Raw genomic sequence first — 23,292 nt, 5'->3', positions numbered from 1 at the left:
CCCAGTGGATTTTAATGATCTCCTCTCGGAGCAATAAATGGCCAGCTCGTAGAACAGGGGCTGTGATTCAGGATTCTTGGGTTCTGTCCTCATTTTGCAATAGCATTGCTGCCAAACTCCACTTGCCACCCTTGTGCCTCAGCTTGCCTCGTTCCTAAACAGCCCCAGCAACACCTGTCACATGGTGTTAAAGGGCTGAGTTAATTGCTGCTCATAAATCACACTGAGAGCCTGGAAACAGAGAAATACATATATATGCAAAGCAGGTGGGATGTTGTAATGGAATTGCATTGCTTTCAGATACACTGTTTGAAATTAAATTCTTGGAGATTCAGAGCTCTGGTATCGTTGGGCTCCCCATTAGCATCAGGAATTGCTTCCAGGACATCCCAAACCTGCCTACAGCATTTGTGCAATTCAAGCCAACGCTGTGACACTCACAGGGGAAGACACTGGAACAGGAACAACTTTCCCTACCCATCCCCTATGGAAGAGGAGCAAGTTATGGATTCATTTCAAGGGCTGTGGGACCCAAACCTGTTCACCATTTCCAATCAGCCTGGAAAAGCAACACTGCTGCTTCATAAGACACAAACCCTGCATTTAATATCTCTGCCACAAACAAATGCTTCTCCCTCCCCTTAACAAGCACACGGGGTTGGCTGAAGGGTTTAAAATTAGGCCCCCTCACTTTGGGAAGTGTTTTCCAACTGCCAAGTACAAAGTAGAGTGTTAAGATTACCACTTTCACTTTGGGAGGTTTTTTTCCCCTCTCCATGAATTACTTGCTACCAACTCCAGCTGCTTTGTGGCCAAGAAGCAGATCAGGGGGTTGGGAATGAGCACTGCAGCTCTCAGGGTGCCACACACAGAAATGGGGGTTGGAGCAGCAGAAATAGGATCAAGCTCTGAAATTCAGGTTAGATGAGAAATTCCCTATTTAGCCTTCAATGATTTTCAAAGCATCAGTTTTCCTTCTTCCCATTGGAAAGACAAGGGAACATCACAAACTTCCAATCCATGTCCAGAACCCTATGGAATCCAGTAGAGTTGTCTTTGCTTGGGTTTTTGGGTCAACAGCTCTGAGATAGAGCCAAAGTCAACAATTTCCGAGCCTTTTCCATGTTGCAGTGAAGTGGCACAAAGAGCAATAAAGGTTGAGGGATGGAGGTGCCCATGGGAACATGACTGCACTCCCACACACCCCTCCCACTGCTCCCATGGGATGAACACTCCCTGTGCCCCAGGCAGTGCTGTGACCACAAGTGGACCTTGGGAGGAGAGAGGACTTGAATCCCTGCTGAGCTGTTCCATCCTGGGCCGATTTCTAACCACACAACTATGACAAAACCCCAGACGATGAGACCTTGGAGACTCATCCCTCACCCCAGCTCAGGCCACCAGGGATCTCCAGCTCCACCCCCAGAGCAGCTCCTTCCCTCTGTCCTACAGGACACACATCCAGCAAGCAGGTTACAGATTAGTATTTTATTTAACCCTTTCCAATTGAACTGTTTCTAGTTCTTTCTTGCTTGACCAAGGAAATATGAGGTTTGTTGTGGTGTCCCAGCCCATGGCAGGGGGTTGGAAAAAAATGATCTTTAAGGTCCCTTCCAACCTAATCTGTGATTTTATGATTTTTTTTTCTTAAACCTTACATGTGAGAAAACAAAAAAAAAATCACTGACAAGCTGGAAATACTTAGTGTGCTTCCCAAAATGAACCTGATGTCTTGGTGCTAGTGTGGCATCTTGCCTCTGGTACTAAATTGCAGTTTAACAGAAAAATGCCAGTGAGAGCATCTGAACATTTTAGGAGCCACCCACCACCACATGAACAAATCAAGCTGCAAGAACTCACTGTGATTTATTTCTTGCTTGAAGTCAACAGGAGGGGCAGTTACTGGATTGCCCAAATTCTGACCCAAATCTGAAGCAACCAAATTCTACAAGAAGGGGCCTGAATGCTGGAAAAAGCCAGTAATGAGCTAGAGAATGTCAAGAGGGAGACAGGTAACATAAATAATCCCTGACTGGAGGATTCAGCCCTCGTTTGGGGGCAGAACACTGGAACTGTAATTGTTCTTGCAATGAATAGCTGATGAATGAAAACAATTAGTCATTTTATTTAAGCTGTTGTTAGTTCTGCCAACAGAAGTTTACAAAAGTCATTAGAGAGACTGTGCATAGAGAAATAGAGATTTGATTTTAAAAAAATCATGAGCTTAAAAAAATGCCCCTAACTGATAAAGATGTTCAGGCATTCTCTTCCTCTCTGGGTAAGACAACAGGGACCTTTTTTCCAAGATGAAAAATGGAATTTTTAGTATGATTTTTTAATGAGATCGAGAGCAAGCCAAGACTTGGGACTGCAGGAGCAAGGACCTTATGGACTCTCACAAGGATGGGGAGAAAATTTAGGATGTAGGAGCAGTGCAGGCCTGGGCAGAAGCTGCTGGGGAGCAAAGCACAACCCCTGCCAGGGCATGGCCACATGGAAATTGAGTGGCTGGCTGAGTGTGGAAGGAGGCCAAGCAGAGCACCACAGGGGCAGGAGGAGGAGAAGGGCCAGCTCAGCTCCCCCTGCAGCAGGACAGAGGGCAGGGCTGCCCCTGAGCCTCCTCTGCCAGCCCTGCAGGGACAGGTGGCTCCTCGGTGAGTGCCCACGGTCCTGCCAACCCCACAGCACCAAAACCACCTTGTTTCTGTGCATTTAACCATCTCAGGCCCTGGCAAGAATTCCCTCATCCACTAAGACACAGGTGCCAACTGCAAAGGCAAACAGACATTTTATGCCCCAAACGCTCAGTGGCTGAGAAGAGGAGAAGGAGTGGGGAGAAGGGCAAGGGCACAGGACAGGACTTGGCATTGCCTCCCCATTGCAAGAGGCTTTTGGCATCAGGGATGACAATCAGGTCAAGCAAACTTTGGGCTTCCTGATGTCTTTAAACAAAAAATATTTGTAAGACTTCTCCTGGGGAATTAAAGCAACAGTTCCAGGTTCACCTCACAACTGCTTGTGGCATCAGCAGCATCCTGGTGACATGGGACAGATGCAACAGGAACACCAGCTGGAGATCACCTGCCTCTTGCTTTGCAGTCTGTGATGCAGCATCAGTACTGAAGGAGAGGCTAAAAAGTTTAGTTTCTGCCTTTGTACAAGAAATATCTAAACTTCACTTTTCCAACATGTTAAATGAAAGTACTCACAGACCTTCCCTGGAAGCACCTGAAGAGCTGTGGGTGCAAAGATGTGGATGTGCAACCGAGGGAAAACCCCCAGGACTCAAACTGAAGCCTTACACACCACCTTGGCACCTGGGGAGGGTCATGTAGTTCATTATAAGAGGCAAAAACCCTGGGATCCAGTTGTTCATTCAGCAAATAAACTGCTGCTGAGGAAGAGGCATTTCTGCACAGCCATTTCAAATTAGCACCTGGATAGTCTGCATTTAATACACCATGAGATGTTCCTGAGCTCCTTGACCCCCATGTACACCTTCTCTTTGTGTTTCTGCTCAATGTGCCTCACACTCTCATAACATCCATATTTTTAATTCTTTTTAAGCAACAGTTATAGTTGAAGAGAGATTATTAGCATGAAAAGTTTGTGTTTAATGGTTGCAAAGAGAAGTCTTTGACTGTCTAAGGACTAATTAATAGATAAATGCAAGTCAAGGGTCTTTGCTTCAGCTAAAGCACCTCAGATACCACAACAAATACCTTCTTAAAGGTGCTTCACATTGTTCCACCACTTCCAAATGGTGTGCACTGCTCAGGAAAGTCACTCCACAGGTTATTCCCCTGTGCTTAGAAGCATAAAGGAGCATTTCTGCCATCCTGTTTGAGTAAATCCCTGTGAATCTCTTTTGTCTGCTTGGATTGCCAGGAAGAAGCGTTGAAGCTCCTCAGCAGTGTTTTAATTGGCACTGTGAGAACATGCTCTCATCACTCCCCTTCATTTTCTAAACTATCTTTCCAAAATCATAATGCCTCTTTCTCTAATTACTTTATTTGGCAGCCTGAAAATAAGGGTAATTAGACTGTTCACTATTAGCTTGTAAGGAGGACAGAGGAGTAAATCGTTGGGAGGAAGGAAAAATCAGACCAGTAGGTCCTGCTTAGACTCAGTGAGGGATCTCCAGAGGAAACGTGTGGTTGTCCATGAAGTGTTGCTGGCAGCTCTGAGAGCAATTTTCCTTTGAGCCAATACTGAACCAATACTCCAACATGACAAAGAGGCACAGAGACAATGCCATATTCCCAAAGGAGATGTTGAACAAGTGTCTTTGCCACGTGTGGTCATTAAAGATCAGATGTCAAGATGAAAGGTGTTAACCTTGGACACCCAGCCAGACTCCAGCAGGAGTAATTACATTCTGCCTCCCTCAGTTCTCTGGGGTTTCAGGTGGACATTTCAGATCTTGAACCGTTATGTAGCTTTGCCCTGAGTGGCTCAAGAAAAGAGCTGTGACAACTGAACAATATTCTGTGTCAACACTCACACCCTGGAGCTGCAAACCTGAAAGCAGCAACAAATCAAGGCACAGAAAAGCTGTCCAGGTTACTGTGCAAAACTACAACCCTTTTACACTCAAGGAGTCCCAGGAATGCTGTGAAACCTACTGTGGAGACAACTCTTGTGGGATGGACCTGTGGAAAAGCAGAAAAGGAAATGTTTCACCCTCACTCACAGTGTCTGCTGTAGAAGAGGCTCTTAGGTACAGAATAGGGTTGCTGTTCTACTGAAATTAACTGCTAAGGTTTGCATGGTGTCCCAGTTTCTCTTGGAAGCAGCCCTGCTTGGGGCTGTGAGTTATGGGAGAATTCTGCACCACTGTCAGGGGTGAGTGTGGCATCTGCAGCCTGGCCACTGGGTGGACCAGCACATGAAGTGCTGCAGCACCCAGAGCTGCTCTGCAAGCAGAGCATTTACACCACCAGACACTTTCATGGAGAGTTCCCTGCAGGAGGAATTTTCATGGCTGGGCTGATGCTCCCTGCAATCCCTGTCCCTGGGTACACACCTGTGCCTGCTCTGTCTCCAGTTCAGGAGGGACCTGCCTGCACAGCTCACCCCACAGGCACCAGTGCCCTCTGGAAGGATGCCAGGGCATGCCCGGGGGTGGGAGCTGAGCTGCACCCTGAGAGGTGCCCAGTGGGCTCAGCCTGGAAGCAGAGCAGTGACGAACAGGGAGCCACTGACAGCACCACTGCACTCAGAGGGGAAGCAGAAAGCAGCACTGAGGGGGTTGCACAGGTTTCCCCAGCATTAACAAGATGCTGTTATTGCCATCCTGGTTAATACCAGATGCAGCTTTTCCTTACAAAAGGGAATCATTTTAGCTCAAGCAGACATGATTCCTGAAAGATCCACCCCAAAAAACAGGCTCCATGCAAGATCCTGATCCAGAGACTCACCAGTCTTTTGCAGACTGACTGAAAAGCAAGTGACTTCAAGGACTGCAAACTCAGACATACCACAGGAAATTGTTGTAAAAGGGAAATTATTGACCATCTTACAAATGCAAGAGTAGAAATAAATCCTTAATTATGTAAAAAACCCTCAGCCTGTCTGATCTCATATTGATTGCCATTCCAGCTTAGATTCATTTCATGAGACCTTTAATAAAACTGTGCAAGAACCAGAGCCAGGGATGATGATCCTTTCAATGTTGAGTTTCTGACACCGCAAAGAACAACGTGGATCATATTCTGAGATTTTCCCAGTGCTCAACATGCCACTTATCAAATTCCCTTCAAGCATTCATCACACCCATGCAAATAATTTATTCTTCCCCACAGAAGCTTTGTGTTTGATCACAATGACAACTCGCTCTGTATCACACACGTTGTGGAGCTCCAACCCCCAGAGCAGGAGCCAAATCCCATCAAGGAGACCATTGGGGACCATCCTGCAGCCCTGGCCACAACCACACCTCGTGAACTCACAAAGACACAGTTATGTCAACAAGGGCTGCAGAACCTCGACCAGGCTTTTGAGAGATGAGTTGTTAATCCTGCAAAGGATTAACACGTTGGGAGATAAGCAAATGCCTCGCTCCAGATTATTATTACAAGCAAAGCACTTTGATTATAAACTACATTTTTATCATTTAGGAATCACCTGTCCTGCAAATACACACACACACTAATAATTTGTCTACAAAATCACTGGGAAACCACAAACAGGTTTTAGAATCTGCTGATCAGGGTAAGTAGCCTGTCAGAATAGCTTTAGCAAATAAAAGAAATGCAAAACACCGAACTGTACCTAGAGGAGAGAGTCTCCTGGCTGAGCAGGATTGCAGGCTGAGCCCCAAATAGGGGGTAATTTGGGCTGGAGCAGCTCTACAAATCAATCAGTACAGAAAGCCGACATCACACAAGCTATGCATTTACCAGGCAGTGTTTGACAGCAAGAAACAAGCTACAGCACAGAAAATTTCGGTGTATTTTAAGCCTCCATCCCAAACCGACTCCCCATACAATTCATCTGCAGGCTGTAATTTACTAAATCCATCTGTTGTTCCTACAGCTTTGCTCTCTGGAAATGCTGCATTTCAAGGGTCTGCTTGTTAGAGAAGGTCAAAGAGTAAAGCAGGCCCTTTCATTTTAAGTGACTTGAAAGAAAAGGGAAGGAAATTTATATTTAGAAATAGCAATGATTAACTAGGGGAAATATATTACAGTATTAAAATAAACGATGTAGAATAGCTCTTACTTCCAATTAGGCTGACTTTACTTCAAGAAAAATATTTATATACAAATATAAAAAGCTGGGGAATGCTAACCTATACTAAGATGAAAGCACCTCATAACATAATTCATGTTTAGCCATTAAAATGGGTGATCACATTTTTACATACTTTTTCTTCTTATCCTTCTAAAGTCTCTGCTTCTGTGCTTTCTTCTCTAATCACCAAAACTTTTCACAGCACCTCTTTGTCTGTTCCCAGACTGCCTATGGCAACTGCACCCCTTCCACATCTCCATAGCCTTCAGAAAGGCATCTGCTGCTGCATCATTCCGGATCAGAATGGATTCACCTCAGAATTAAGGACATGAATTCCCATACAGTTCAAACCTGAGGCTCTCAGGAGCTGAAGTCTGGACCAGAGTCTACCAAGGTGTGCCCTGGACTCCTGAGTGCATTCAGGGCTTCTGGTGTCAGCCCACAGATTGGACAAGACAAAACACCAAAACCACTTAAGAAGGAGAGAGGAGAGCTGTGTGTAACCCCTGAGTGTCCCCCACGGGCAGGGAGGTGCTGGTGGGACAGTGCAGAGCCACACAAGGCAGCCCCAGTCACCCCAAGGTGCATCTCCAGCCCCTGTGGACACAGACAGCATTGTTTAAACAAAAGAACTCACATACCACCGGTGCTGCAGCCATCCTGGAGGAAAAGGAGAGAGCTCTGAGCCCTGTGCTTAAATACTGCACAGCTGATGGAGCTGCCCAGGTGCTCACCTTCAACTGATGAGTTAAAGGTTCAGCACAATCAGCTCCAGAGACACTTCAGGGCTGTGCTATGGACAGTGGCCACAGCCTTAAAGAGGCAATAATTAACACCATACAAAGTGGATACAGGTGGAAAACACAATTAATACAACTGGACTTCAACCAGGAGACTAAAATCACCACCTGTGGGAGTTCAGGAGTCTGCAGGACCCTCACTGGGGTGAGCAGTCAGGCTATCAGTCTGAAACACATCCTAAGCTCAGGAGTGCTAATGTCAGGTGAGAGCAGTGGTTCAGTCCTGACTCTGAAGAACCCCTGTCACCTACTGAGTCACCCAAAGCATCCCTTGTAGGGTGGGTTTCCTTGGAATCCCCTTTGTAAGCCCTGCTCGGGCCTGACCCTGTTTTGCCCGTAAGATTCAACACGATGGGAGTCCAAAGCCATGTGATGCAATGAGCTGCAGTTTGTTTGTTTTCTTAGGGGCTCTTCCTCCCTCCCTCTGACTGCAACCCTACCAAAAGGCCTTTGTCTGAGGGGTAGAATGAGAAGCATAACACAGTGTTTGCAGTCATTTATGGAAGAGCTACCCCAGCAACTCTGAAGTCAGATCCAGAACAGTTACTTGGCCTAAGTTCATCCAAACTAAATGGGCTGACTTGGTTCAAACGTGTTGCACAACCAAATGATAAAACTGGAGGGGGGGAATGCCTGGTGATGACACATGTATTTAACACTGCTTGTCTCCTCTTTCCAGATTAGGAGGAGCTGGCAAGCTCCAGGCTGTCCACATGCCAGCAGCGGATGTCGGCACATATACAACACTTTTCAGAACAACATACTGTTGAAACATGTAGTTCAACTCCAAGGCACCCCTTCTGTTCAGCCAGCCCCAAACAGCTATTCCATTTGTCCTGCTTAATATGGTGGGATTTGTAATGCAGCTTTTAATGCAGCTTTAATCTGGTTTCTTTATAGCCACTTCAGAAGCACAGAGCAGTAGGAGCAGCCCTGCTGTGCTTTGCAGTTCCATCTGAACTGGGGGAAGGGATGAAACTGTTGGCAAGAGGGAAGCAGCAAGGATAGAGGGGATGGCATAAATGACACAGGAATACAATCCTCCCTTCCCCTTTTCATGCCCTCACTTTCCTTTCATTTTCCAGTCTGAAGCACAGAGGAGCAGGATGCTGACAAGCTCACCCTGCCTTCTTGTCAGTGTGTCTCAAGAAAGTCATCAGCAAAGATCTGAAAGAAATAATGTCTGCAAAATAAATCAAAATATATTCTGAGTAGCAAAGGAAGTGTTCTGCATTCATTAGCAGAAAGCCCTGCCTTGATGAATTCAGATTTTTATATAAGTTCTGTTCTCACCTCCTTTTTCTTTCAATAGTTTTAGTGTGAACAATTATAAATTCAGCATCCCCCCTCCAAACCCATATTCTTTCCTGAGCTTCATTTTCCCCCTCATTCCTTCAATCACTTTATTCTTTCTCACAACAGATAACAATCATTACAAAAAGACCCCAAAACAAGGCAGGAAGAACATCCCAAGTAAAAACTGCAGAGAAAAGTACCTTTTGAAAGGGTCTGCAGTGATGTTGGATGTATCAGGAATGATCAACACCCTCCACGTTACATGGGTGGCTTTCAGACATTGGAATCATTTTCCTTTGGCTTCTCTCTGGCCAGTCCATCCCACCACCACTATCCTGATAATTCCCCTTTAGTCTCACCTCCTACCAGTTGTTTGCATTTCATCCTCCCTTTCTCCCTGGATGGCTCAGGCACTGGGAAGGAGTTGATCCAACTGCAAAGAGTTGGGAAGGGTTTTCTGCCATGGACTCAGCTGGGTGTTGACGTGAGGCAGGAGCTGCCAAACCCCCCAGCTCTGCTCTGCAGGAGTTTGAGGTGCCATGTGGGGACCACAGAGAGAGATGCAGCCAAGGTTGTCTCTTCCCTTTCTCTCAGCACCACCAGTCCCTGCAGGTACCTCTCAGGGAAGCAGCCTCTGGTTTGGGTCTTGCTCCTTTCACTGCCCTCTCAAGCACCCAGGGACAGCAGTTCTGCATTCAGATGTCCCAGGACACCACAACTAAAAGCAATTCCACTTTCTTGACACTGTTCTCAGCAGTTTGTTGCTGCCACCCAGCCCCATTGGCAGCAGTGATCCACATTCCAATCTACATAACCCAGATTTTTCAAAATGAGTCTTAGAATCATAGAAACACAGAGTTTTCAAGGTTGGAAAAGACTTCCAAGATCATCAAGTACAACCTTCAACTGAGTGTCCCCATGCCCAGTAAATCCTATCACAACGTGCCACATTAACCTGGTTTTCTTTACACTTCCAGCAATGGCAACTCCACCACCTCCCTCCACCATCTTCTGGTTAATTCCCTTTTAACATGAGTGCTGTCCTTTGCAAACAAGCTCATTCAGACAGAGCAGGTTGTGTGAATTCTGCTGCCCTGTGTGATGGAACACGGACACCCTCAGTGGGAGACACACAAGGGAAGAGGCAGCTGGAGGCTGGGTCTGGGTCACCACCTCAACCCCAGGCTCAGCTGCAGGCTGGACAGCAGGTCTGAGCAGAGCCTGAGCTGAAAAGAACAATATTTGGATTTCTCCTGTACTTTGCTCCATCCAGTGTTCAAACAGGAATCCCAGGACAAAGTGTACTTTATGTGAATTGTACCAAATGCGCAGCAAGTGGCACTTCCATGGACTTGTAAGGATTTGGTTGAAACATAAAGGACACTGTCAGAGGGAAAAGGAACCCTGTGCTTTGGTTTGGTAAAAAATAAAGTTTTATAGACCTGAAAATCAACGTACTTTTCCCTATAGTTTATGTAAAAAACGTTTTTTGGGAGAAATGACTGTGATTCTTCAAATCCATCTTCAAGGACCCTTTTCATTCAGAGACCTGAGTCATCAGAGCAGGGACTCCTTGGGTGATTGTGGGACCACAGGATGCAGCCCTGGAAAAGTGTTCTTGTCAACAAATAAACATGCTCCTTCCTGTTTGAAACTCAGATCTTTCAGGGTTGGGAAAGTTCCTGAGAGCCTGACAGTGAGAGTAACAAGAAATATTAAATGTGATGCCAGTTGCTTGGCCCAGTTCCAACAGCAAGAGATGAACAAAACAGAGTGAAAAACATGTTAGGCTTTTAATGTCCTTTAAGAATCTGAAGTGTTATTGGTATCAGGAACAAAGAAAAGACTTGTTAGGTGAACATTGCCTGGAGAGATGGTCTTACAACCTGACAAAACCAAAACAGAGGGTAAAGAAACCCAGAACTGGGAGATTTGATGATGGCTCGTGCCACGTTGTGCTGCACACGCAGGGAGAGATCCCAAGATCACAGAGTCCAAATGGATTTCACACCATGGCTTTTGACATCTGATGGAGTCTTTTGAGAGACATTCTCCTGGTTTCCTGGAGGCAGCAGGATGCTGGTCCCAGCCAGCCAACAGCAGTGCTTTTGCTACTTGACTCCCCAAGGGGAAAAAAGGAGTCTCCAGTCCCAACAGCTGGAAACATTTCCAGAAAAACACGTAGATATTCGAAAGCAACCGAAATATTGCAATGTCAGGGAGTTGATTTTCTGCTGGTAGTTTAAAAGGAAACTTCTGGCAGCTGTCAGGGGATCCTCTAAGTACATTTAGATCAATGCATGAAGTCAAACAAACACTTAAAATCCTACAAGATTAAGACGGGCAGAGAGAACCCAGTCTGGAAATGGCTGAGGGGCTGCTCGACCCTTTTTCTGTTGCAGACTGACAAAAGTGGAGGATGCTCCAACCCAACCCAAAGTCCTGCTGCACCTGGACACACCCCAGGGAAGGAAAGGTGACCTGGAAAGGGGAACACGAGGCTTTGTCCCTGCCTTAGCCGGGCTGAGATGTTTCAGTTGCAAACGATAGTTCTATTTTACGTATTAGAGCTTGTCTAGACTAAGGAAATGTTCCTGCTATGACTGTGCTGAGGTAATTACACCAGTGTAAAGCCCTTTGGGCAAAACAGAGCTTTCAGTGGCCTGATTTACGCTGGTCACTTGCCAGGATTAGTTCAGCTGGTACCAGCCTGTCCTCCAGGAGCTCCTGCTCCCAGCAGGAATCCCGCACAGGAGGTTTCATCCATCTCATCTCAAACGTTGGCACTGCCAGTCTATCAATCAAACCATCCTTCTGGGAGGGTTCTGCAAATGTTTTTCTCCAAAAGAATGGCAGATATTTAGAAGACTCCTCTGTTAGTAGATAATTGATTAATGGGCAACAAAACCAGGCTGAAATAAATCTGGGTTTAACTGACAGCATATTTGGGGTTGTATCAGGGATATCAGGGAAATATATTTGCTGCAAATACAATGAAATAGGAAGGCTGATGTGGGATGTTCAGCCTGCCAGGGATAGACATGTCCCTTACCCACATTAAATGAACTTGTATGAGAGGAGAAAATATGTCCAGAGAGAGTAAACTGGGAGTTGCTCCAAATGGATTAATTCAAATGAACAAAAAAAAAAAACAGAGGAGAAAAACCTCAATTAAACAACTCCAAGGAAGCTGCTGTTAAAGCACAGGAGGTGGAACACTAGTCCAGGAGAAGTCAGTGGCAACATTTACACTGAATTTAAAGGAGATGCTCCACTTACAATAAGGTGTAAAGCCACAGAATGCTGCTGTGCAGAGCACGGTACAAAATACATGTGCTGAGTTTCACACCAGGCATTCAGGAACATGTTGATAAATGCAGGATGAGGTATGGGCTGACTAACAGGCAGACTGGGTTATATTTTAATCTGGTTTACTGTTACCTGCAGGTGTCACAGTTAAAATGTTCTAAAAAGTTACTATACACCTTTAGTTCTAAATAGTTACTGGAAGGGCAGCTAGAAACTCTAATAGCAAAGCAAACAGGCTTCTTTAAATGTTTCCTTATTAAAAAAAAAAAGAAAATTAAAAAGGAGGAGGGGGGGAAAGTGTGTCTGAAGCACAAAGATGACATCAGAAAAGCTCCTCAACTCACAGATGGCTGTACCTTTCAAAAAAAATTAAAACAGGAACCCGAGATTGATTTAATCACCCATACAAGCGAAAAAACGTAATGAAGATATTTAGTGCCAAATTGGTTTCTTGGGACCTTTTCCATGTAAATAATACAAATCAAACCTTGAAGTTCAGTGCAGATATGATCTGACAAGCAAGCCAGGCTTGTTGTTTTCCTTTGATCCAGCTCCAGAAATATTTTATCCAAGGTAAAGTTGTTTTTAAGTGTTTTCCATTTCAGTTTTTAATTTTGGATATTCATCATATAGGAAACTTGCTTATAATGCTTCAAACCTCAGTCTGGCTGCACTGACTCATGGCACCAAACATAAAGATTTCCTTGTATTTGCTCCTAAGAGTGGGAACATCAAGAGTTCCCAACGTGCCACGGGATCGATTTCCATTGCTGGGTTATTTTTAATGGTGCACAAGCACAACCCCAGCTGAATATTTGCAGACATCCAGACAACCCAGCTCCACTTCTCATAGGTGTGTTGGGGAATAATACTTTTGAAAATAAAAAGATAGATAGGCCTTTGCTCTCTAAGTGATTCCCCAAATTCCCCACACTATTCCATTCCCTTGGGATGCCCTCTGGGACAACAGTGCCTTCCCTTGGAAGAAAATCTCCAGGTTAGGATTACTTTGATGTTTTTAGTATTTTATTTTTTAAATTCTGTTAAAAATAAAATTTAATTTAAAAAAAAAATCTTTTCCTACTCCACTCTAAAACCAGGATGTAGATTCTGAAGTTCAGAAAAACCACATATATAAATATATAAATATATTAAAAAATATATATATATACACATATATATATACACACACACACACACACACACACACACATATATATATATAGTTGACTTTGTTAACAATTTTTATATTGTGTCTCTAAATACAGATTTAGGCACCTTGCTGTAGGCACCCAGTTTTCAAAAAATCCAGCTCTTGTGAATAATGTAAAATCCTCTGCATTCTCTTCCTTCCACAAATTGGTATGTAGTATATTTAGAATTAACAGGGCCCGTTTTCTCTTCTGACTTGGTGCAAGGTTAATGAAAATAAGATGGATCTTTTATTTTGGGTCTTAAATATAATATTATTAAATGTGCCCACCAGAAATGTAGGATAAAATATTTGCTCTGCTTGAAGATTATGTGATATTTGTATTCTAAGCCTCACCACAGTGGGTTTCTTTAAATAGAAGCTATACTTTACTCCTAAATTGCTTAAGGCAAAGGAAGCAGAGATGATGTTTTTATGAATGTTTAAATGCAAATGGCACTGAGAGTGAATGCTATGCTTGCTAACATCAAAGGCTCACCAAAGTCTCTGCATTAATGAGGCTCTTTGTTTCCTGGATCACAGATTACAACAGGTTTCCAACTCATTGCCAAGGCTTTATCTCCATTTGGGAGGGCTGTAAATCTCAGACGATTTTTTTCACATGCAAAACAAGAGGATCATCTGAAAGAAGAAGGGGGAAAAAAAAAATCTTAAAGTAGCAAATATTTCATTCAAATGATTATTCCTCAAAGTGGCTGCTTCTTGTTTTATTTTTGGGATGTTTAAAAGAATGGAAATTTGCAGACGGAGTTTCCTATGGGGCAGCTCATTCATTTGGAGGGGAAAACCGAGCAGGAAAACAGCGAAGAGCATCCTTCCCTCTCATCTCCTTCAGCGCTGCGCCAACCGTGCCCCCGAAATCAGAACAATAATTCTATGTCATGCAAAATCAGCAATTAGCAGAAAGACGGATTTTGCTTCATTTAAATATATTCGAGTACTTTTCAAAGTGGCTCCAACTAGTTCTTCTCCTCCCCCAAAAGTAATGAGATTATATCCCTGGTAATAATACCCTAATTAACAAGAAAAATAGGGACCGAGATTTTTAGCTTCCTATTCAAGGGCTGAATGTGACAATATGTTGTATATTGGGTCATAAAAAACAATTTACATGGCGTCATTACAGTCTGTAGCAAAGTCTCCAGGACCCAGGGCTATCTTATGCAATCTTAATTAAGGAAAATAAATATCGGTGTGTTGTTTTAAGCTACCGGAGACATGCACAGGACCTGTCGTATGTGATCAGAAGAGATGGGGAGTTTCCTTTTCCATGGGAACTGCTTAAAAACCCTCGGACGCCGACACACAAGTGTCTAGTGCCTTGGAAATTGGCTGCGAAGATGGTAATTTCGTGTTTCCTGACCCTCGGGGCCAGGCAGGAAAACTAATCATTTTCTGCAACCCCACGTCACGTCTGTGCTGCGGAGGGGCCGAGGGCGCGATGGACGGAGCGTCGTGTGTGATCTGTGTGTGTCTGTGTGTACCTGTGTGTGTGTCTGTGTGTGTGTCTGTGTGTGTGTCTGTGTGTCTGGGGGTACCTGTGTGTGTCTGTGTGTACCTGTGTGTGTCTGTGTGTCTGTGTGTCTGTGTGTACTTGTGTGTGTGTCTGTGTGTGTCTGTGTGATCTCTGTGTGTGTCTGTGTGTGTGTCTGTGTGTCTGTGTGATCTCTGTGTGTGATCTGTGTGTGTCTGTGTGTACCTGTGTGTACCTGTGTGTGTGTCTGTGTGTGTAGCTGTGTGTGTGTCTGTGTGTGTGTCTGTGTGTCTGTGTGTAGCTGTGTGTGTGTATGTGTGTCTGTGTGATCTCTGTGTGTGATCTGTGTGTGTCTGTGTGTACCTGTGTGTACCTGCGTGTGTGTCTGTGTGTGTAGCTGTGTGTGTGTCTGTGTGTCTGGGGGTACCTGTGTGTGTCTGTGTGTGTCTGTGTGTACCCGTGTGTCTCTGTGTGATCTCTGTGTGTGCGTGTGCGTGTCTGTGTGTGTCTGTGTGTCTGTGTGCATGTGTGTCTGTGTGTCTGCATGTCTGTGTCTGCACCCACAGCCTGGAAAGGACAGCTGTTGTGTGCACACGTGTGTGTGTGTCTGTGTCATACCTGCACATCCTGGTGCATCTCAGCGTGTGCACACACGTCCTGATGTCACAGTGCATGCACATATGTGCTCATGTGTGTCTATCTGGGCACACATACGTGTCCTGATGTCTCGGTGTGTGGGTGGGTGCATGCCCTGATGTGTCTCAGTGAACATACATACACACTGATGTGTGTCTGTGTGTGCAAAAGTACATGTGCTGGTGTAATAGCGTGCACACACATACATAATGTTGTGTCTGCGTGCACACATACATGAAGTTGTGTGTGTGTGCACACATACATGATGTGTCTGTGTGAACACATACATGAAGTTGTGTGTCTGCGTGCACACATACATGATGTTGTGTGTCTGCATGCACACATACATGATGTGTCTGTGTGCACACATACATGATGTTGTGTGTCTGTGTGAACACATACATGATGTTGTGTGTCTGTGCACACATACATGATGTTGTGTGTCTGTGTGCAAACATACATGATGTTGTGTGTCTGTGTGCACACATACGTGATGTTGTGTGTCTGTGCACACATACATGATGTTGTGTCTGTGTGAACACATACATGAAGTTGTGTGTCTGCGTGCACACATACATGATGTTGTGTGTCTGTGTGCACACATACATGATGTTGTGTGTCTGTGTGCACACATACGTGATGTTGTGTGTCTGCGTGCACACATACATGATGTTGTGTGTCTGCGTGCACACATACATGATGTTGTGTGTCTGTGCACACATACACATCCTGACGTGTGTCTGTGTATGCAAACATATATGATGAAGTGTGCCTGTGTGTGCACAACGATGTTAATGTGTGCATGTATGCACACATACAGGTGTTCACCTGTGTCTGTGTGCACATGTACATGTGTGTCTTACTGTGTACATATGTAACGTGTTCATATATGTATATCTGTACACACATACACATCCTGATGTCTCAGTGTGTGAACATGTACATGCCCTGTTGTGTCTGTGCACACACATGTTGGTATGTTCTTGTGTTTGCATACATGTATGTGCTGATGTGTGTCTGCACCTCCATGTATGGCCCTCTGTGCTTAGCTGTGTGCTGCTGATCTGTGCTTGTAGATTCCCAGGCAAACGTGAGGATGCAGATGTGTTTGTGTGTGCAGATGTGCGTGTGCCAGATGTGCAGCTGTGCATCCTGATGTGTACAGTTGTGTGCCCCTTTGTGCTGATGTGTTTGGGGCTGTGTGTGGATGCCACTGCTGGGTACACAAGTGTGTGAGTGCTCGTGTGTGCCAGATGTGGAGCTGTGCGTGCTGATGTGTGCACACAGACACCTGCAGAGACACGTGTGGGGCTGTACAGACTGACACCTGTGCAGGCTATGCACACATGGACGTGTGTACACAGACACGGGCGTGGATGTGTGTGAAGATGTGTGGGCACAGGTGCATGTACAGATCTGTGTACACAGAAGTTTGTGTGCAGGCTCGTGTGTTCAGGCACGTCTGTGTGCACAGATGTGAGCTCAGGCATGCTTGTGTGCAGATTTGTGTGCACGCACGTGCCTGTGCACAGATGTGTGAGCAGGCGTGTGTGTGCAGACTTGTGTGTACACAGTAGGCACAGGCATGTGTGCAGATGTGTGTGCACACCTGTGTGTGTAACAGATGTGCACACACACCCTCGGGCTGCACCAGGCCCGCAGTGCTGCCCACCTTGGGTCATCCTGCACCTCCAAACCCCCTCACTGGGGAGAGGTCACAGAGCCATAGCATCCCTTTAAGGCAGAGACTTGGCATTGGAGTGTGTGTGCGGTGTGTGCATGTGTGTGTGCCTGTGTATTTGTGTGTGTGTGTGTGTGTGTGTGTGTGTGTGTGTGTGTGTGCCCATGTCTGTATGTCTGTGTGTCTGTGTGTGTCCCCGTGTGTGTGACCATGTCCCTCTGTGAGTGCCGATGTGTGTGACCCCTTCTGTGTGTGTCCATGTCTGTATATCTGTGTGTCCCTATGTGTCCCCTTGTCTGTGTGTCCCTGTGTGTGTCTGTGTCTGTGTGTCTGTGTGTCCTCGAGTCTGTGTGTCCGTGTGTCCCCGCGTGTGTCTGTGTGTCCCCGCGTGTGTGTCTGTGTGTCCCCGCGTGTGTCTATGTGTCCCCATGAGTGTGTCTGTGTGTCCCGGTGTGTGTCTGTGTGTCCCGATGTGTGTGTCTGTGTGTCCCCGCGTGTGTGTCTGTGTGTCCCCGCGTGTGTCTGTGTGTCCCCGCGTGTGTCTGTGTGTCCCGGTGTGTGTGTCTGTGTGTCCCCGCGTGTGTCTGTGTGTCCCCGCGTGTGTCTGTGTGTCCCGGTGTGTGTCTGTGTGTCCCGGTGTGTGTGTCTGTGTGTCCTCGCGTGTGTCTGTGTGTCCCAGTGTGTGTCTGTGTGTCCCGGTGTGTGTCTGTGTGTCCCGGTGTGTGTGTCTGTGTGTCCCGGTGTGTGTCTGTGTGTCCCGGTGTGTGTCTGTGTGTCCCCATGAGTGTGTCTGTGTGTCCCCGCGTGTGTCTGTGTGTCCCGGTGTGTGTCTGTGTGTCCCGGTGTGTGTGTCTGTGTGTCCTCGCGTGTGTCTGTGTGTCCCAGTGTGTGTCTGTGTGTCCCGGTGTGTGTGTCTGTGTGTCCCCGCGTGTGTCTGTGTGTCCCGGTGTGTGTCTGTGTGTCCCCATGAGTGTGTCTGTGTGTCCCCATGAGTGTGTCTGTGTGTCCCGGTGTGTGTGTCTATGTGTCCCCGCGTGTGTGTCTGTGTGTCCCCGCGTGTGTCTGTGTGTCCCGGTGTGTGTCTGTGTGTCCCCGCGTGTGTCTGTGTGTCCTGGTGTGTGTGTCTGTGTGTCCCCATGAGTGTGTCTGTGTGTCCCAGTGTGTGTCTGTGTGTCCCGGTGTGTGTCTGTGTGTCCCGGTGTGTGTGTCTGTGTGTCCCGGTGTGTGTCTGTGTGTCCCGGTGTGTGTGTCTGTGTGTCCCCAGTGTGCCCGCCCCCGGCCCCTCCCCGGCGCTGCCAATCAGGCGGCGGCCGCTTTGATGTCGCAGCCTCTCCCTCCGCGCCGCCGCTCTCGCAGTCGGACCGGGCGCTCGGAGCTCCGCCAGCCGCCGGCGCCCGCTGCTCCAGCCGAACTTGCCGGGGCTGGGAGGGCGGGGGGCGGCGGCGGCACGGGGGGCCCCGGACCCGCATCCCGCGACGCCCGCCCGCCCGCAGCCTGCCGAGCCCCCGCGAGCCGCCGAGCGGGGAGGGAGCCAAACATCGGAGGGGGGGAAACCAATTCTAATTGTTTGTTGTTTGGGGTTTTTTTCCTAAAGAAAGGGTTTCGAGGGAATTCGGAAAAGGGGGAGCAAAATCAAAGGGAAAAGTTTAAAAGTTAAAAGGAAAGGAGGAAAAAACTTTTAAAAGAAAAAAGTCAAGAGGGAGCGATTTTTTAATTTTTTTTTTAAGAGGAGGAAAAAATAACTAAGAGGGGTTAAAAAAAATTAATAATTGCGAAGGGCTTGATCCGGGAGAACAATACTCGCCGGGAAAGTTGCTGCGCGGCGGGGCGGGAGCGGCGGGAGGAAAATGCCGCAGCTGGGCAGCGGCGGCGGGGACGACCTGGGCGCCACGGATGAGATGCTGGCCTTCAAGGACGAGGGCGAGCAGGAGGAGAAGATCCCCGAGAACGCCTTCACCGAGCGCGACCTGGCCGACCTCAAGTCCTCGCTGGTGAACGAGTCCGAGGGCAGCGGCAGCCCGGCCGCCGCCGCCGCCGACCCCGAGGTGAGAGCGCCCGGCCCGGCCCGCGCCCCCCGCCCGGCCCCGCACTGCCCTCCGCGCCGCCCCCGCACTGCCCCTCTCTCTCCTCCCCATGCAGGCCCTCCGGCGAGTGCAGGATCCGCAGAGAGTTTACCAGGAGAAGCTCCCGGACCACATGGATGATGGTTAGTCACGGCAATCCCCGCGTGTTTCCGTCGGTGCCCCTCTCCCCATTCCCGGTTCCTGCTGGTCTTCCCCAGTGCGCCCCGTCCAGTGCTCGCCCTCCCCAGGGTGGTGACCCCCCAGCCCATCACCCTGTGCCCCCCGGGAGTAAGGGATGTCAACCTGGCCACCGCAGCCCCCATGGGAAAGCTACTCCCGTCAGCACCGAGAATTCCCAGTGTTTCTACCGTGTGATCCGCACCCGTGGGGGACCCTGGCACACCCCAACACCTCCTCCGAGGAGCACAGGACAGCAAGACTCCCACAACACTCTGTAACCCCTCTGAGAACCCCCGCCAGGCAGGGGAACCACCTGTCGTAAGGTGAATTTTGACAGGGAACGTTGATTTCAGCAGGTATGAAACATCAGGACCCAGCGATGTATAAAGGATCTGCATATTCCGGCTACCCTTTCCTGATGCTCTCAGATCCGTATCTGCCAAATGGATCTATGTCACCTCTGGTGAGTTCTCCTCTCCTCATGGAGAAGTTTCCTGGCCTCCCTCACTGCTGAAGCCTGTTGTGGGTATTGTGCAGGCACCTCCGTGTGTATTTTTCCTGACAAATTGGAGCCGGTTTCTGCAATCCCTGGGCGCTGTTCTGTCCGAGCCCGAGGGAGAAGCCGTGGGAAGGGGGAGAGATGCTCGGCAGGAAGTGCCTGCTTTGCTCCACTCCGAATTGTGTGCTGGACAAGCTGCTTTCCCAGTCTCCTCATCCTCTAGATTGGCCTTTATTCTTCCAGCAATCAAACCCTAATATCTAATGGAAGAATGTCCTTTCGTTTTTCTGGGTCAGGAGCTTTGGAGGGAGCAGCTCCTGGTGTTTGTGTTCAGGGATATGTCCCACAGCTGAAGTTGAGCTTGATGTGTCTGCCTGTAAAACAGCCACGTTCTGGTGTGCTGTGGGTTAGGGCTCTGTTGTGGATGATGGCCCAGAAAGTGGATTTGTGCTTCCAAAATGGCAATAGAGGTTTTTAGAAAAGTCTTCATGCTGCTGGAGGACTATTCCCAGCTTCTTCCTGTGAAGTTTTTCCCTCTTGGTTTAAATCAGCTTTAGAAAATCTGTATGTTGTTATATTTCTAAGTTTGGCTTTGTGAATGATTGAACTAAAGGCTTCTCTACAAAAGCTGTCTTTTCCAATCACCATCCCTATCAGAACTTCAGAAAGTAATGCCCTGACCCTGCAGCAGCCTGTTGGTGCTCCTGGGGCTCCTGGGGAGCCGACACTGCTGAGTTTGTTTTAGACATTATTTTGCATCAGCCGTCAGCAAATGAGGACACAACATCATTTGCTTTATTTCAGGTTTAATTTTTAACCTTTAAAGGGATGAGGTTTAAAAAATAGATATAAAACCGTCCTTAATTCCAGTTATTTGTTGTCCAGAAGGGCAGGATGTTAAACTGGTGTTATGAAAAACTGATGGGTTGTGGGGTATAAAACTCGGTGTTATTTGTGGGCACCAGGGCTGTGCCCTCACGCCCGATCCAGCTGCCCTGGGCAGCAGGAGACAGGTCCCTGCCAGCCCTTCGTGTGCCCTGCACAGCTCTTCCCAGGGAATTCTCTTTCCCTGGCTGCACACTGCTGTGACTTTGCCAAAGTTTGTAAATATTGAGGGTTTGTCCCTAAATTCTGAAGTCTCCCTTCAGTTTACAACAAGCAAAGATGTGTTTACAAAGCAGGGCCACTGTTTGTTGTTGTAACCCAAACAAACATTTCTTCTGGTGCTTCCCACCTTGTGTCCCTTCATCCAGGTATTGGGTATCCCCCACCAGCCCCTAAAATACTTAGCTATTCACTTCCTGATAAATTTTAAATGGTACTAGATTGGTCTGATTTAAAACACATTTCATTTGCTCCCTGGGATAGAATGTGGGTAAGTTCAGAGTTATTTCGGTGACTATTTGCTGTACTGGAATATTTCTTTTAATCTTAAACTCTTCCTAGATGGGCAGCAAAGTGCAACAGCCTCTTTATTAGCAGTTAGGCTGAAAAGTAAATTGTGGTTTGGGAATTGCCTTTCCCCTTGATAATGGAATAAACTCCAAGTGGTTACTGTCAGAGCAGCAGACAGGAGTGAACAGACTGTGCAGAACTCAAAGAGGAGAAAACTTAAGTAGCAGAGAAAGAATGATCCCGTCCCCTTGAGAGCCACAGGAATCATCCAGTGCCTCAGTCAGCTTCCCTCAGGCCTGCTCAGATCCTGCCTGGCTGATGCTGTGACTTAAGAGCCGATTTGATGTTTTCAGCTAAAAATCTCTTACCTAACAGGCAGGGGAAGATTCCTTCCTCAGATGAAGGCTGCTATTGTGGTTTTTCAATTTATTGCAGTAGCTATTTCAGTGTATCATTCTGGGCAATTTTGTCTTGTATTTCTCTTGACTGTGCAAAGGTTATCAGGGTAAATTATGGATTGTTCTCATATGGATTTATTGCTGCTGTGTACATTCTATGAAGTGTGGGCTATAATCTGGTGGCTGCTTCCAATAATTGAGGAGGTCAGATCTGTGACCGAAGATTGCAGATACTTAACCATCCATAAAAGTATGTTTAATTAACACTTTAGCCCAAGTAGAGTTGGGGAGGAAGGTTGTGTGAGTGAATGGGATTGCATATCAAAGTCATGTGTGCACTTGATAGTGGAGATTGTATTTTGGTTAATGAGGCTTCCTGGAAATGATTGTCTGCAGCTAGGATTAACTTTAGAATCTTCAGGAAAAAAAATTAACAAATGAACCCAGGAGTACTTTGGCAAACTGTCAGGGCTTTATATTGGAGATAGTAATTTACCTGATTGAAAATAGAGTATAACTCCCTGAAGGATGAAGGGTGGCTGGCACCAAGGTTGGGGCTGAGCCCCTGCCCTGGAATGCTCTGGGAAACCACCCCTTCCTCGTGGGCTCCCTGTGAGCCCCACCAGGGCTCTGAGAGCGGTGCTGGACCAGCCCCAGTGCCTGCCTGGCTGGGTGTGCTGCTTTCCTTTCTGATTTTCTCAGCAGCATCACTTCTGCTTTGTTTCCCTCCAGGTGGTTGTAGCCACTAACAGGCTGCTCACCCCAGCATCCTGCTGGGCTCCCCACATCTCCCAGCCCAAATTGCCTCTTTTTACCAAAACACACCCACTCGTGTTATTTACTGCTCTGATGCTGCTCCAGAGTGGTGCTCTGAAGGTGTCTGGGTACCTGCCCTGGGCAGCAGGGCCCAGCCCAGCTGATGGTCCCTGGAGGGCCAGAGGCAGCAGGACATGCAGGAGGTCCCTGCTGCAGGGTGGCCCAGCTGGGCTGCAGGGGGCAAATGCCATGTAGGACAATTCAACTGGAGTGATGCTGGTTTGAGCAGGCACATGTTTCCTGGCCAAGCTGTTGCAGGGGTGTTTCTGGAACTGAGGACCAGGCAGTGGGTTGAACCCGTGTTTTTGGAGTGAGCTGGGAACCCCCATCAGCTGCCAGGCTGGGGAGGGCACACTCTCAGCCAGGGGTGTGCAGAGCCCCTTGGCATAGCCTGGGTGCCTCTGAAATCCAGACATTCTGCAGGGCCCCAGGAAAGCCTCTCCCCTGGCTCTCAGGTGCTCTGTTCGTGGTGGTTCACAGCTTTGCTTTCCCTCTCCTGTCTCATGCAAAGTCCATTTTTTCCTGGAGTGAAATATACGGGTTAAAAATCTGCAAGAAACTTCCAAAGAATATGAACAAGCTGAGGAACTGTTTTTTCTAAATTAAATATAAAATCATAAAACTATATCCTTTTTTAAATAGTACAAATGACTTTAAATCAAATTAAGGTACATCCTTAGTAAGAACATCAGCCTTTTAGGTGGTTACAAACATTAGAGGTCAGACATGGTCAAACATGTTAACACTTTGATCAGATTAAAATACTTTTCTTGCTACAGTTGTATAATTGAGTTTAG

The 23,292-nt window shown here is 47.1% G+C and overlaps 1 protein-coding gene across 6 annotated transcripts in view; it reads left to right on the top strand.

The window, feature by feature from the left end:
• Nucleotides 1-18,336: 18,336 nt before the first annotated feature.
• Nucleotides 18,337-23,292, top strand: part of TCF7 (transcription factor 7) — a 75,467-nt gene continuing 70,511 nt past the window's right edge. For 2 of the 6 annotated variants that reach the window (XM_071570656.1, XM_071570653.1), the window contains exons 1-3: nt 18,338-19,189; nt 19,284-19,350; nt 19,741-19,850. In XM_071570656.1, the coding sequence (XP_071426757.1) occupies nt 18,992-19,189; nt 19,284-19,350; nt 19,741-19,850 (375 nt within the window). In that variant the 5' untranslated portion in view covers nt 18,338-18,991. Of the gene's footprint in view, nt 19,190-19,283; nt 19,351-19,740; nt 19,851-23,292 lie in introns of all 6 variants that reach the window. The other 4 variants (XM_071570657.1, XM_071570655.1, XM_071570659.1 and 1 more) reach the window with 4 other exon arrangements.

Source organism: Pithys albifrons, chromosome 15 (assembly GCF_047495875.1).
Source record: "Pithys albifrons albifrons isolate INPA30051 chromosome 15, PitAlb_v1, whole genome shotgun sequence".
Lineage (NCBI taxonomy): Eukaryota > Metazoa > Chordata > Aves > Passeriformes > Thamnophilidae > Pithys > Pithys albifrons.
The sequence above is the reverse complement of the archived record's forward strand: the minus strand, read 5'-3'. Positions and strand labels throughout refer to the sequence as shown.